We start from the raw sequence: 13,572 nt of genomic DNA on the forward strand, positions 1-13,572 counted from the left end.
AATAAACATTGTCGAACACTAGGACAGATGTTAACCGGCTTTCCGCTCCACTCATACATGGTGTCCTCATGCTTGTATTTAAAAAATGTGGAATGCTGCAAATTTCAGTCGTTATACATGGAGAATTTCAGAGTGAAAACTGTTCAACGAGACACATAAACAGATGAAAATTAACTGAGCTCTCTGCAACGGAGGTTACGTAGCTAAGAAATACCTGAAATTTGTGTGCGGGACATAAATATATAAATAGGCGTCTCCTATTGCTCAGTCCACCACCCGCCACAAGTAAAGGAGAGGGCAGAGAAAGAAGCCATAAGTGTCAAAAATATACAGACAAACCCTAAAGCCTTCTACAGACTTGCAAAAACGTCTACTTCAGTGCGGTACAAGATAGGGTCACTGTTTGAAGAAAATGACTCACCGACTGCAGACTCTTAGCGGATAAGTGAAATACTGAATGTACAATACAAGAATATTTTCGTTACTCTGTTTGGACACTTGCAAATAGCTATGCCTGATGCGAACTTTGGCACCACAGCTTTATACAAAGAGAGGGCAAATATTGATAATGTCGAAATCGAGGAAACTGTTGTAATATCAGCCATTGATGAAATGAGATCAAACTCAGTCACAGACCCTGATAGATTCTCAGCAATCCTCCAAAAGGAATGCAAAAGGGCTCTAGCAAGACTACTACAGATCCTATTTCAGAGCTTTCTCGCAAAAATGATAGACCTATCTCTCCAACCTCCCATGTCAGCATAGTCATGGAACGCGTTTTCAGGAGTAAATTGAAAATGACTTCCTCCCTGACACCCAACATAACTTCTGCTCAAGAAGGAGATGCATTACTTCATTCTCTGACCTTTGGGCTTCATAAACTTCTTAATCTTGCATGACTTCATCTTTTCAAATTCTTTCTTGTACGATTTTTTCTAGATCTTGTTGGATTCTCTTTCTATCATCATCTCTGGTTATTCTCTTAAGTAATGAAGATAACCTTTCTCTGATTTCATTATTTAGTTAATATTTTTTCCAACAGTTATAATGGATCCTTTCACGGATGAAAGCATTTTCTGCCCTTTCCGCTACTCTTCGAGCTTTATATGAATCCACTGGTGTCATTGCATTCAAGCCAGGTAGTATTAGCTTTGGGTCTCTACATTTACACAGGAAAGTTAGATGGTTTGAAAGACGAGCTAGTTTCTGATGGAGTTTCTCTGTATGTCTCCATTGAAGTCTAATGTCGGCTCCGTACCGATTAAATAATACAGTTTTCCGTGATGAGGAATTATGTACATTATTTACACTCGACGGATATTTATCCCCATCTTGTTTGTTGTTAACACAACGTTTCGGCTTATGTACTCACGAGCCGAAACGTTGTATTAACAAGAAAACAAGATGAGGACAAATATCCCTCGAATGTAAAACAAAAAGTGGATATGATATATATTGATTTTGAGAAGGCTTTTGATAAAGTTCATCATGGGATGTGTCACAAGAGTTGTCATGTTGAAAAAACATGCGGTGTTGTCTTTCATTTTGCAGGGGATTAGGAAGAGATAATCCTATCAAACGCAGATCATTGCCGTCTGTGGATATAGTTTTGGCTTGGCCTGAGGTGTTGCTTATCGGTGGGACTCAGCTTTTCTGTCCGCTGCTTCATATTGCGTAAAGACACGTTTTTTCAACACTAGTGACTATGCGGTAAAGAAATCTTTGTCCACAAGTAGCCTGGTGTCGAGCGAGCAAACTGGCGGCTATAGAGATGCGTTGGAGTTTGTTGCTTTTGTTCAGAGCGTGTGGCACCTTTGCATCGATGTTTTGGACCTTATGCTTCAAGTGAAGGTGACGGGTAACGGTGTCAGCAAAAGTATTAGCAATGATATTATACGAGCATTCCATTTGCTGGGCCAATTTCTGAGGGGCATGACGCGGATTCTCATAGATGTTTAAAAGATCCTCACTGAACTGAATAACTCGGTTGGAACGTGGAGACTCTGTGAGGCCGAATTTCCCATCCTTGAAGCGTAAAAATCATTTCTATGCAGTTTTTGTTTTAGTAGTAGCATCTTTTTCGTATATAGAACAATGTTTAAACATATTTGGCAACTTTGGAATCTTAAATGAAAGCAAAGAAAAGCAGGTGTTCAAAACGTTCATTTTCTTTCTGCTGCGCACTACGTCGACATTTATTTGAAATTATTTCAAAAATAATAAACAAAAACTATTGAGGAAGAACAAAACTACAAAAATCCCCATGAAACGTAAGATAAATACATTTTTCGTTTTAATTCAAATAACATTTGATAGAAACGAACGAATTTATCTGACAACCTAGCACACACTCACACACACTTATATGTATGTATGTATGTATATATGTATGTATGTATGTATGTATGTATGTATGTATGTATGTATGTATGTACGTGCGTACGTACGTACGTACGTACGTACGTATGTATGTATGTATGTATGTACGTACGTATATCTTATTGTCTTTATATTTACTACTACATTTTCCAATGTGTCATTTCCTAACTCAAAATTGCAGGGTATGAGTTGAGGGAAATTTGGATGCCATTTCTTGCAGGTCGAGCTACTGCTGGAAAGCCTTCCTTCGTTGAGTCGAAGTAACTTTGCTGGTTTCTGTGAATCACCACATTAGTTAGTCATGGTCGAAGAAAATATGATGTAAGACGTTCCAATTGTGACTATCTTATCGTACAGGAACTATATTCTTTTCTACTATAGGCACAAGGCCCAAAAGTTTGGAGGAGTGGGCCAGTCAATTAGATCGATCCCAGTACAGAACTGGTACTTAATTTATCGACCCTGAAAGGAAGAAAGGCAAAGTCGACCTCGGCGGAATTTAAACTCAGGACGTAAAGACAGACGAAATACTGCTGAGCATTTTGCCCGGCGTGCTAACGTCTCTGCCAGCTCGCGCCTTTATCTTATCAATAATGATGATGGTAATGATGACGATAGTGCTTGATGATGATGATGATGATAAGGAGGAGGAGGAGGTTTTTAATGATATTGATAATAATAACAACAATATGTGTTTGCGTATGTGTGTATAGGTGAGCATTATGCTGTGATAAGTTATTAATGCGAACTGTATGTCTTTTTTTTTCTCTTTTCAATGGAGTCTGGAACCGAGATAACATCAAGTAGCAGGTATACTCTTACGAATGGCCGATTAACTATCAGCGATCCACAAGCAGCTTTTGACGAAGGTTATTTCCAGTGTAGTGCAGAGAATGATTTCGGTCGTGTATTAGGAAACCCCGTTCAAATTACGTTCGGAAGTAAGTAAATAATGAAATAAGAAAGTTAATTATAAACAATGTTGCACATTTTTGTATGTGAAATATGCGACATATGTATGTGTGTGTGTGTGTGTGTGTGTGTGTGTGTGTGTGTGTGTGTGTGCGTGTGCGTGTGTGTGTATGTGAATAATGTGCATCATACGTGTGTGTGTGAATAATGTGCATCATACGTCCATAAGAGAGGACCTCTCAAGATGAATACCGCAGTGCTCGGCGTTCTAACAAAACGTTCTCATTAAGTTAGATATAAAGATTGCTTTTTGTAATCAATATTGCTTTTGTTGTGAAAAATTATGTGCAGCCAACGAGTGCAGTCTCGCTCAGTTCATGTGTTTATCTCGTTGTGGCAACATACCTCTTGTGTTTTTCCCAGTGATTTTGTTTAGATTTGTGCATTTTTTGCTATTATTTTATGATAATTAGTTGTGTTAGCCATGAATCCTAAGAATGCTAGTTCAAAGGACAGTGCTGAGAAAAAGAAAACGCTGATTACGATAGAACAGAAGAAGGAAATCATTGATGAACGTGAGATTGAAATGCGTGTAGTGGACATAGCACGTCAATACGACCGAAGCACGTCGACGATCTACACTATCCTGAAGAAAAAGGACGAGATCAAAGCTGTAACAACAGAAAAGGGTGTCTCCAGGCTCTCTAAGCAACGCACATCTGCCCATGAAAGGATGAAAAAATTGCTTCTCCTGTAGATCAACGAGAAGTGACTCGCAAGGGATACGATTACGGAGACCATCATCTGTGAGAAAGCACGGGCGGTGTATGGAGATCTCTTGAAGCAGAACCCTGGAGCATCGATGTAGGATACATTAGCAGATGCATTTAAGGCCAGTCGTGGTTGGCTTGATAATTTCAAGAAGTGGACTGGTGTTCATAGTGTCATCAGGTATGGAGAAGCTGCGAGTTCTGACACAGCTGAAGATTTCGTGCGTGAATTCCGTCAGTTCATCGCAGCCGAGGGGTATATCGTACAACAGGTATTAAAATGTGCTACGCTGATGATCCTGCGGATATTTGCTTGTGTAAATATTAACAGGTGAAACCATTGGTATGTAGATAATCGTTTTTTATTTCTTATATTTTCATCCGTCTTGCCCTTTTACAGTCTGGTGTCTTGCTGAAATGTTTTTTGTTGAGAACATATTCTTCGTGGTTAGGTGATTTGGCATCTATTTCAAGCACATAGGAGTCCACTTTTGGCGGCCATTCCTCTTAATCTTGTATGTAATATAATTATAATAAGTCTGGCTACATGGAGTAAATAAAATCATAACATGAACGATTAAATATAAGAAATAATAATTTCTTAAAGTATGTGTTAATCCCCATGTATCCAGACTATATTTACTGACCTGGGGTTAAACTCCAGCAACGAATTTGCTCTCTATATCTGCATTACAATTCGATTAACTTAATAATCTGAACACTGCTGATGCGATTTAAGATACCATATATGTATTCAGTTCTGTTCGTATATACATAAATACATGCATCAAATAAGGACTTTTCAGCAGAATCCGGAAACTACAAGATAATAAAACTATCATGTATACTTCGCACTTAGTACTTAAAATTAAGAACTGGGTTTCTCATAGCGCCTAGCTACAGTGAAAACATATCGGGAATAGAAAGTTAATTGTGTTTGCCAAGCACAAACATGAAAATAACAGCAGTAACAGCGGAGGAGTACTAATTCCTTGGTCAATGGATAACCTATGTATCGTCTTTTACATTCTATCACAAATAGTTATTCCCTCTAAAAAGATCATTTAATTTGAAAGAATAAATAGAAAATGTGACATATTTTCCAGACTTAATAACGTCAGTTTTTGGCTGGTGTTTTTGTTGAGTTTGTTTGGTATGATTTACCACTGTTTTTAATGTTGATTCATTCGAAAAGTAGAATAGCCAAGTTGACTTACTGAGCAACATAATACCATATTTATAATTTATATTAGATTTTAGACATTTATTCAAACACACATAAGGAAACATCTTATTGATTTTATCTCGAAAAGTAATGGAAAATAAGTAGACTAAAGTTATTGACAGAATGGAAACTGGAAATTTTCAGATAATGGGTCCTTTATAGTTAGAGAGACATTCACCAACCAAAACCCCATCTAGTCTTTATATCCTGCATACTATGTTTGGCGAAACCTTATAATGTGAGTGATTTTCATGTTATAATAGCATTATTTGTGACGGATACGTTTCTTTAAGTGAAAACATCCTTAAAAATGAGTTCAAATATTTCAGTTTCTCAAGTGTTACCTCAAAGACTGCTGCTGTTGTAGTTGCTGTCGTTTATCATCCAAGTCAACCATAATGGAGCAGACATATTATCAGAGACATTTAAGAAATGACCATCGCATCTTTTTTTCATGCATCGTGTACGCGAACTACATATTCTAGTGTGTCCTATATTTAGGACGGCAAAATGTAATTTACGGGAGATTGGCTGCTGTTTCTACGGACCACCGTAGTATCTCCCTCGTTGACTGAGTTTTATCGTTGTTGTTGTTTATTCCAAGATCAGAAAATTTCGAGCAGACCCATAATAAAATGTATTCCTTTAGTGACTACCTCATATTATTTCTCATGTACTGTGCATCTATACACGATGAATTCTATGTTTTAAAGATTGTAAAGTGTCGCATGAGGAAATATGGCAACTATCTTTTGCAGATCGAGTGACAAAGTAAAGGTTTCGTTGTAGGATTAGTATGCAATGGATATGATTTTATTGGGGGGGGGGAGGATTCTAATGTTTAAAGTATTACCATCGTATATTATATAAAATACCTCATCTTCAAACTGATTTGATATGGTTAACGTTTCTTACCAGTTAAAAGCATTAACAAGTTATTTCTTTGATATTTAAATTAAGTGACGTTGGAAATTGTATGAAATAATTTCAAACATAAACACTGTAAGGTAGAGTTTACTAATCACAGGCATGCTTAGGTTAATAACTCTGAGAATACATGTAAATAATGATGTATAAATTTCTGGAGTGAGGTGGTGATACATGACTAAGGGAAGTTTTGTTGTAAGCAAGCTTTTAATGTTTAATGATATTTAGAGAGTGAAATGTATTTTGCTAATGTTTTAACTGAGTCATGAGAAGTTAATAAGTTCAATATATCCACTGACAGAATTAGATTTAATAAAGATTAATGCAACAGATTTGATAATGTGGTCTGTAAATTTAGTTCTAAGGGTAAATAAAGTAACATATTCATTTGTTATAGTATTTAATATTTTGGATATTTTTAGAAATAATTACCAAAGTGTTTATTTTTTAAGACAGAAATTGTTTTAATCTATTTAACTAGCATACATTTGTTTCTAAAACAAACACCAATATTATGGCTACTTGAACATTCAATTATCAAAGATATGTATGAAACAAAAAACAAGCATGACTGTTCTCTAGTATGTTTTATTGTGAAATCTATTTTAAATAATATATTTTTTGCAACAATCACAAAAGAATAAGGTAATCTAATTTGACATGTGGCATGTTACATTGAACAAAAAAAAATTAAATTAAATTAAAGGACTGAACTGTTATAACATTCAAAGAATTAAGGGAAGGTTTTGCTTACCCTTATTGCAAACTGATGTTCAGCAGGTGAATATTTAATTTGCTTTGAACGAAAACTCAAAGAAAAAATAATAAAATAATGTATAAGTAATTTAAGAAATAATATCAGAAAAAAATTTCTTTGCAAAGTTTTCTTTGTTCTTTATTATAGCGCTCGGTGAATTTTCAAACGTTCGACCTGAAGCAGTCCATGTGAAGGCCTATGAATTTGCAATCCTTATATGCAGTGAAATCAGATATAAACCACGTAAGTTTTCCCACAAAGAAAGCCGTCTTTAATTTATAGATTGTTTTATCTCCATTTGAAGTATCTAAGAGGTAAAGGAACCGGCTATAAACAATTACTCCTTTTATTACATTCAGTCAGATTCTTGATTTCATATAAACAGCACGTAAAACTAGAACCTATACCTAAATGGTTCTCAAAGTGACAAATTGCTAGATACCAACAATAAGTGAAATATTTAGCACTCCCACCTTCGTTATCAATGAGAAAAAAAAATTAGATATTCTATACATACAATTTTTGTTTCTAGAGGGCCCTACCTTGCCCGAATTAAAGTTATAAAACATATTAATTTGGATCTTTTCCTTTTGGCCGGCACATAGAAAAAATAATTTTTTTGTAACTAAACACTTTCAAATTTCGTATACTGGTAGAATGTATCATTTAAAACATCATTTACTCTTGGCGTTTTTAAGAAAATGGTTTATTTTTGAAGTTATTTCGTGTTAAAGTTGTCGTATTTCGGTAATTTCAACCAATCAATGACGTCTATTGAGGTGAAAACAATCACTGCTGTGGTTTGTTAACAAGACGTTCTGGCGGTGTAAATTTACTTTGTCACTGTTATTTCTGATATATTTACATTTGAGATACACGTGTATATAGTTTAATCAATTCAGTTATTAGTTATTTAAAAAAAAAATTCGGTTTATTTTGTTTGTGGAAGTATTTTCGTTTTGTTTTAGTTTTTTCGAAATTGCCTATTTTGGGATCTTTTCCCTTGAATAAAATTACTGCCGTTGTTTGTCAACAACAACTATCGGCGGTATATATTTCGTTTGTCACTGTTATTTATGACATCGTTCGTGCGTTTGTACTGGTTTTAGCTTTAGGGTTTTAGGATCAGGGTTAGGGTTTTAGGGTTAGGGATAGGGTTTTAGAGTTAGGGATAGGGTTTTAGGGTTAGGTTAAGATGATGAGGGAGGATGGGTTTTAAAAAAATATGGAAAATCCCTGAAAAAATTATTCCAACAAATTTCTTTATAATCATAATCTTTGCTGTTTGAAAGAGATTTGTATAAATTTTCATTAAAAGATACCCATCTTCCTGAAAGTTACAAGGGAAAGAGGTCAGGTCATGTGAATTTTCCAAAACTCCTCTCTCCACCCCCTCGAATACACACACAGTAGAACCCATTCACACACACACACGCGCACACACACATATAGACTGCATACATACGTGCATATAGCTTATGCGTGTAGTCAAATAGAACCGCATTTATATTGTTTGTTCTTTAATAAATGCAAATCATTAATATATTAATACATAAAAATACTGAGATTAATCTATTAATCTATCAATCTATCCGAGAATGTTTACAAAAAAACATTAAGTTAAACAAATTTATATGTACATGTTTAATTGATTTTAATGTGACACGGTCTTCATTTTTTATTGAACACCCACAAAAGGAATCACCTACCAATGGGTTAAAGGAGAGGCTGAGAATTTTGTTCGACCTACTAAACAGAAATACATGTTCATATCTTCAAACGGACGTTTGTATTTTTCGGAAGTTTCTACCGCCGATTTTGGGGTGTACCGTTGTCTGGTGAAACTGACGTCAGCTGTCAACAGCATAATGGAGATTGATCAGCCCCCAAGCCGAATAAGTTTACCGATACCCTTGGTTGTTTCGTTTGCATGTAAGTAATACATTTTATCAAGACTGATTTCAGAAATTATTGTTGGAAACAAAATGATAATTTTACACAAATATACATACACTATTCGTTCTCTATTATTAGGCATTTATTCCTTTACTCTGTTTAAAACTATAAACTGTTTCTTCTCTTGTTTCCTTTAGTTTTGTTTTAGCTAATTCAGCATTATTTTGTAATAACTTATTAACCAATAAATTTTAATTTAAGAGAAATTCGTAGTCACAAACAGTTTAAGAGCCAATATAAATATCTTATAATATTCTTTTCTAATCTACGCACAAGGCCCGACATTTTGGGGGAGGGGGCCAGTCGATTAGATCGACCCCAGGACGCAACTGGTACTTAATTTATCGACCTTGAAAGGAGGAAAGGCAAAGTCGATCTCGGCGGAATTTGAACTCAGAACGTAAAGACAGACGGAATTCCGCTAATCATTTCGCCCGGCGTGCGAAAGTTTCTGTCAGCTCGCCGCCTTAAATGTCTTATAGCATTGAAATACCACTTCTATATTATGATATCACTTATTAACGGAGAGGCTTTACGTTTTCTTTTTGCAAGATTGTTTTTTTTTAAAGAACCGATAATAATACATCAATTTTTATCATGTATAGCCCAATCTGTGCGAGGTTTGGCCTTACAACTAATCAATATTTTGCGGTTATTGTTTAATCCTAAATAATTCCAGATAGATGAACATTCTAACTTGATAAAAAACATTTTAGCCTTAATATTTCTAAAAAAAAGGGATGGGAGAGATTGAGATTTGAAAAATAATACTGTATATAATTTCTAACTCGTTGAGAAAGACTAGAAGCTCAGAGTTCTTTTCCTCGAATTGTGTGCAGGGCAATTGCTGTGACTCTGAAGACATCCATCACCGTAATAATTTGCAGTTTTCAAGGTGATAGGTACTGACCATACGTATCAGGTCTCCATGGCGTACATCTTTTCTTCGATATCCCCATTGTAAGTTAGGATCAACGTTAAAATCGAACCGGACTTTCAAAAGAAGGATTCTGTACGAAAACCAGATTGATGGGCTGCCTGTGTTGTAGCATGAGATTTTGGCGGTAGAAACACGCATCAACATGAACAACATCGACGTCACGCATCTTTGATTTCAGTACGTCTACAGTCAAAGTTGGATGGATTGCCTTTTTACTAGCTTTTGTTTTTGTTTAGTCACATATCAGCACTAATCGGAAGGCTTAATCTGAAGGATCAAAGGGATTCTAACACTAGTCATTCCTTTGTTCTGTATATTTATGAACTTGTTTAATGCGCCCTTCTTTTTTTAAGAATGTAGTGTGTGATTCTAAGAAACATTTGGATGTTATTTCCTGTAGATCGAGAGATCATGTAGCTGACTTCCTCGAGTACTTAAGTGACCGCAATCATCTTTAACTGAAATAGGCGTTCGGTCGTCACCATTTAACTGACTGCCTGTGTTTTGAGTCAGATCCCATTTGTGTCAGCAGCAGCGGCTTTTGCTATCATTGTTTGATTACCTTGCCGTTATGGGTACGAACAATGTGGTATTATAACCGGAACAACATGGGTAGACATACTTTCTATCTCACTAACGTTGGCTAGTTGTTGTTGTTGATGATGATGATGATGATGCGTTTTGCTTTTGTAGAGGGGGGTCATGTGGTTGGTGTCCCACACGTTAGATGAGATGCGAGCGTCCCGGTGGCGGCAAACGATCGACACAAAACCGTGTGAATCAAACTGTTTAATTAAATTTCTATCTTTATACACCTAAGAGGTTAACTTGGTCTTGGTGAGATGATTCCATGTTTTGCTTTCAGCTGTTTTTGCATACGTTCACTATACCTTGTAAAAATATTCAAATATAGCAAAATTCAATAAAATGTTTGGTCTTGGCAGCGAAAACAGTAAACATATCTCTCTATGAATTATAATATAGAGTTTTATCCTTGTACATTCCAACTTCGCATTTTCATTGGAATTAATAAAATAAATATTAGTTATATACAGTATAACCATTGTTTATAATATTTTACCTGGGAGTAGTCGTTTTGGCTATCCCTAGATGAAAATTATTGTCTCCTCTGTGCTGTAGATTTACTGATAGCCAAATAACGAATTTCTTGCGTAAATTATTTTCGCATTAGACACAAATAATGATCATCATTGGAAATATTGGATGACTATAGCCACCAGCAGGCAAGGCACTCAACAAAGAACTTTTTAGAACTCTATTCTTCAAGATGTTCAATTTTTCTTTCTACTTTTATGATTTTCACTTTGGGTTGTCTGTCTCCAGTTTTTTCCAGTTTTGCCCAGTTTCTCTGATTATATTTCAATAGGTATTTTAAGGGTTGTAGGGTCGTTGCTGCCGTTCTTTTACAGTTTTCTTTTTTCCAGTCTGAAATAAAAGACACGTCTTGGAAAGTATGGACTAATCTGTACATTTGAGTTGGCAAATGACAGCAGTTACTTCAGTGCTTTTATTTGTTTCTTTTTTACTTAGATAAGGTCACTGATCATCGTCCGAATGAACCAGCCAAGCTGATTTTAAGAATATTCCAAAGATAGCGCACAAGAAAACGTTCCAAACTTTTCAGAGGTCTGCAATCGGTTGTCAACACTTCAAATCTGTAGTAAAGAATTGAACAGCTATGGCCTTGCAAACAATTATTAATGTATGGCTTCTGAGTTCTAACTTGTTAAATATTCAGGTTTAAAATGGTACTCTAGAGCGAAATATATACAGGAGTCTGATGTCTATAGATGAAGATAAGTGCAAAATCTGAGTCCTCTGGATTAGAGGGTATTTGCGCACAATAAAACAGAACCCGTGTTGTTGTTACTGTTAGTTAACCTCAGGTTAGTGTTAATTGTTACAACAAAGACCTTCCTAACGTTTTGTATTTCCAGAATTATATGTATCCAAAATGCCAAAATAGTCTTTCTTTTGTTAAGACAGTAGCGTGTAATTTTAAACGAATATAATTGCTATTCTGAGTGGTTGATTAGAAACCCTTGCATTAGATTCAGAAACCTGTTTTTCCTCGGTGTTTTAGAATGATAGGCAATGTAATCTCAGCAAGTCTACCTAGTACATTTTTACTAAAAGACTTAGTGTCTAAACAACATAAGTTATTTTTCCATCATAGCGACACAAGTTGTAATAACTTTCTTAGGAAGGTTATTAGACAGTTTGTATAAGTTATCTTATATTAACTGACAGATGCTGAACATATTCAAATAAGATATTCTCAAAAAAAGGAAGAGAAAGAAAACTGTGAGAACAGAAAATCTGCTCAGAAATGTCAATTTTACGAATACGTCACCTTATATATTGCTGCTTTGCCTCAGGTCAGCGCTAACCGAACAGACCTATAATGTAAAAGATTCTAGAACTATGCCATCTCTCATATTTTTTCAACATGCATTTCCTTTTCTAAGACAAGAGAAGGGAATTTATGGAAACTTCGGCTGGCGTTTTTAGTAGGACAAATGAGCCACGTATTGTTTCTTTTATTGATTCGTGTATCATTATGTAGGTTCGTTAAGTAGGTTAAAAGAAGGCTCATAAAATAGTCTTGTTCTTGACCCACTTTGCATCGTAAATGATGCAAATTCACTTACAATAAAAACAAACTTACGGCAATACTTATAACTTTCCTGTAAAGTGGTATGAATATCTAAATCCTTTTACCTGTCTATTTAAATTTAATAAATCATACCTAAATAAGAAATCAATATACATGATTCCTTCTAAAGATTGTAGAGTACTACAGGAACATTTTACATTTATAAACGACTTGCATGTATACATACGTATGCATGTATATTTCTTTATAAGTAGATATTTATGCATGTATGCACGAATGTATCTGTGTATGTGTGGAGCAGAGAGAGAGAGAGAGAGAGAGAGAGAGAGAGTGAAAAGTGAGGAAGAGAAGGATTCTGAGAAAGAGAGAGTACGAGAGAGAGAGAGAGAGAGAGAGGAGGAGGAAGAGAAGGATCCCGAGGGAGAGAAAGAATAAGGATCTATCCAGAACAACCGACGGGATACTCGGAACGAATTGCATAGGTTGCTTTACATTTATACATGAATCTGTGGCTGTGTGATAAGAAGCTTACTTCCCGGCCATATGGTTCCGGATTCAGTCCCACTGAATAGCAGAAGACACCTTAGGCAGGTGACTTCTGCTATAGCCCCGGGACGACCAAAGCCTTGTGAGAGGAATTGGCAGATGGAAACTGAAAGAAGCCCGTTGTATATATATATATATATATATATATATATATATATATATATATATATACATATATGCATGTATGTATGTATGTATATAGAAAACAAATAATATGGGTGGCTTATTAACAATTTGACAAACTAAAGCCAAATTTGTAGACGTCACTACAGTAGTACCAGCGTGGCTAGAAATAAGAGTCAAAACAACTCAATAGTCACAGACGCACTATCTTAATAACCGACAAAGGAAATAAGCTCTGCATCAAAATTCGAAATCACCGGTGATCTGGTTATGTCCGCTAGGGAGCTTATATCCCTTGTCAGTCATTAGGTAGTGCATCTGTGGGTATTGAGTTGCTTTGACTCTTATAACTAGCAACGCTGGTACTACTTAGTACCCTCTGTCACTACATATATATAT

The 13,572-nt window shown here is 35.5% G+C and overlaps 1 protein-coding gene across 1 annotated transcript in view; it reads left to right on the top strand.

Annotated features, from left to right (window-relative positions):
* Nucleotides 1-13,572, top strand: part of LOC106874031 (contactin) — a 164,816-nt gene that overhangs the window by 22,916 nt on the left and 128,328 nt on the right. The window contains exons 7-8 of the mRNA XM_052968460.1: nucleotides 3,161-3,320; nucleotides 7,118-7,213. Of these exons, the coding sequence (XP_052824420.1) occupies nucleotides 3,161-3,320; nucleotides 7,118-7,213 (256 nt within the window). The remainder of the gene's footprint in view (nucleotides 1-3,160; nucleotides 3,321-7,117; nucleotides 7,214-13,572) is intronic.

The sequence above is a fragment of the Octopus bimaculoides genome, chromosome 6 (genome assembly GCF_001194135.2).
Source record: "Octopus bimaculoides isolate UCB-OBI-ISO-001 chromosome 6, ASM119413v2, whole genome shotgun sequence".
NCBI classification, from domain to species: Eukaryota; Metazoa; Mollusca; class Cephalopoda; order Octopoda; family Octopodidae; genus Octopus; species Octopus bimaculoides.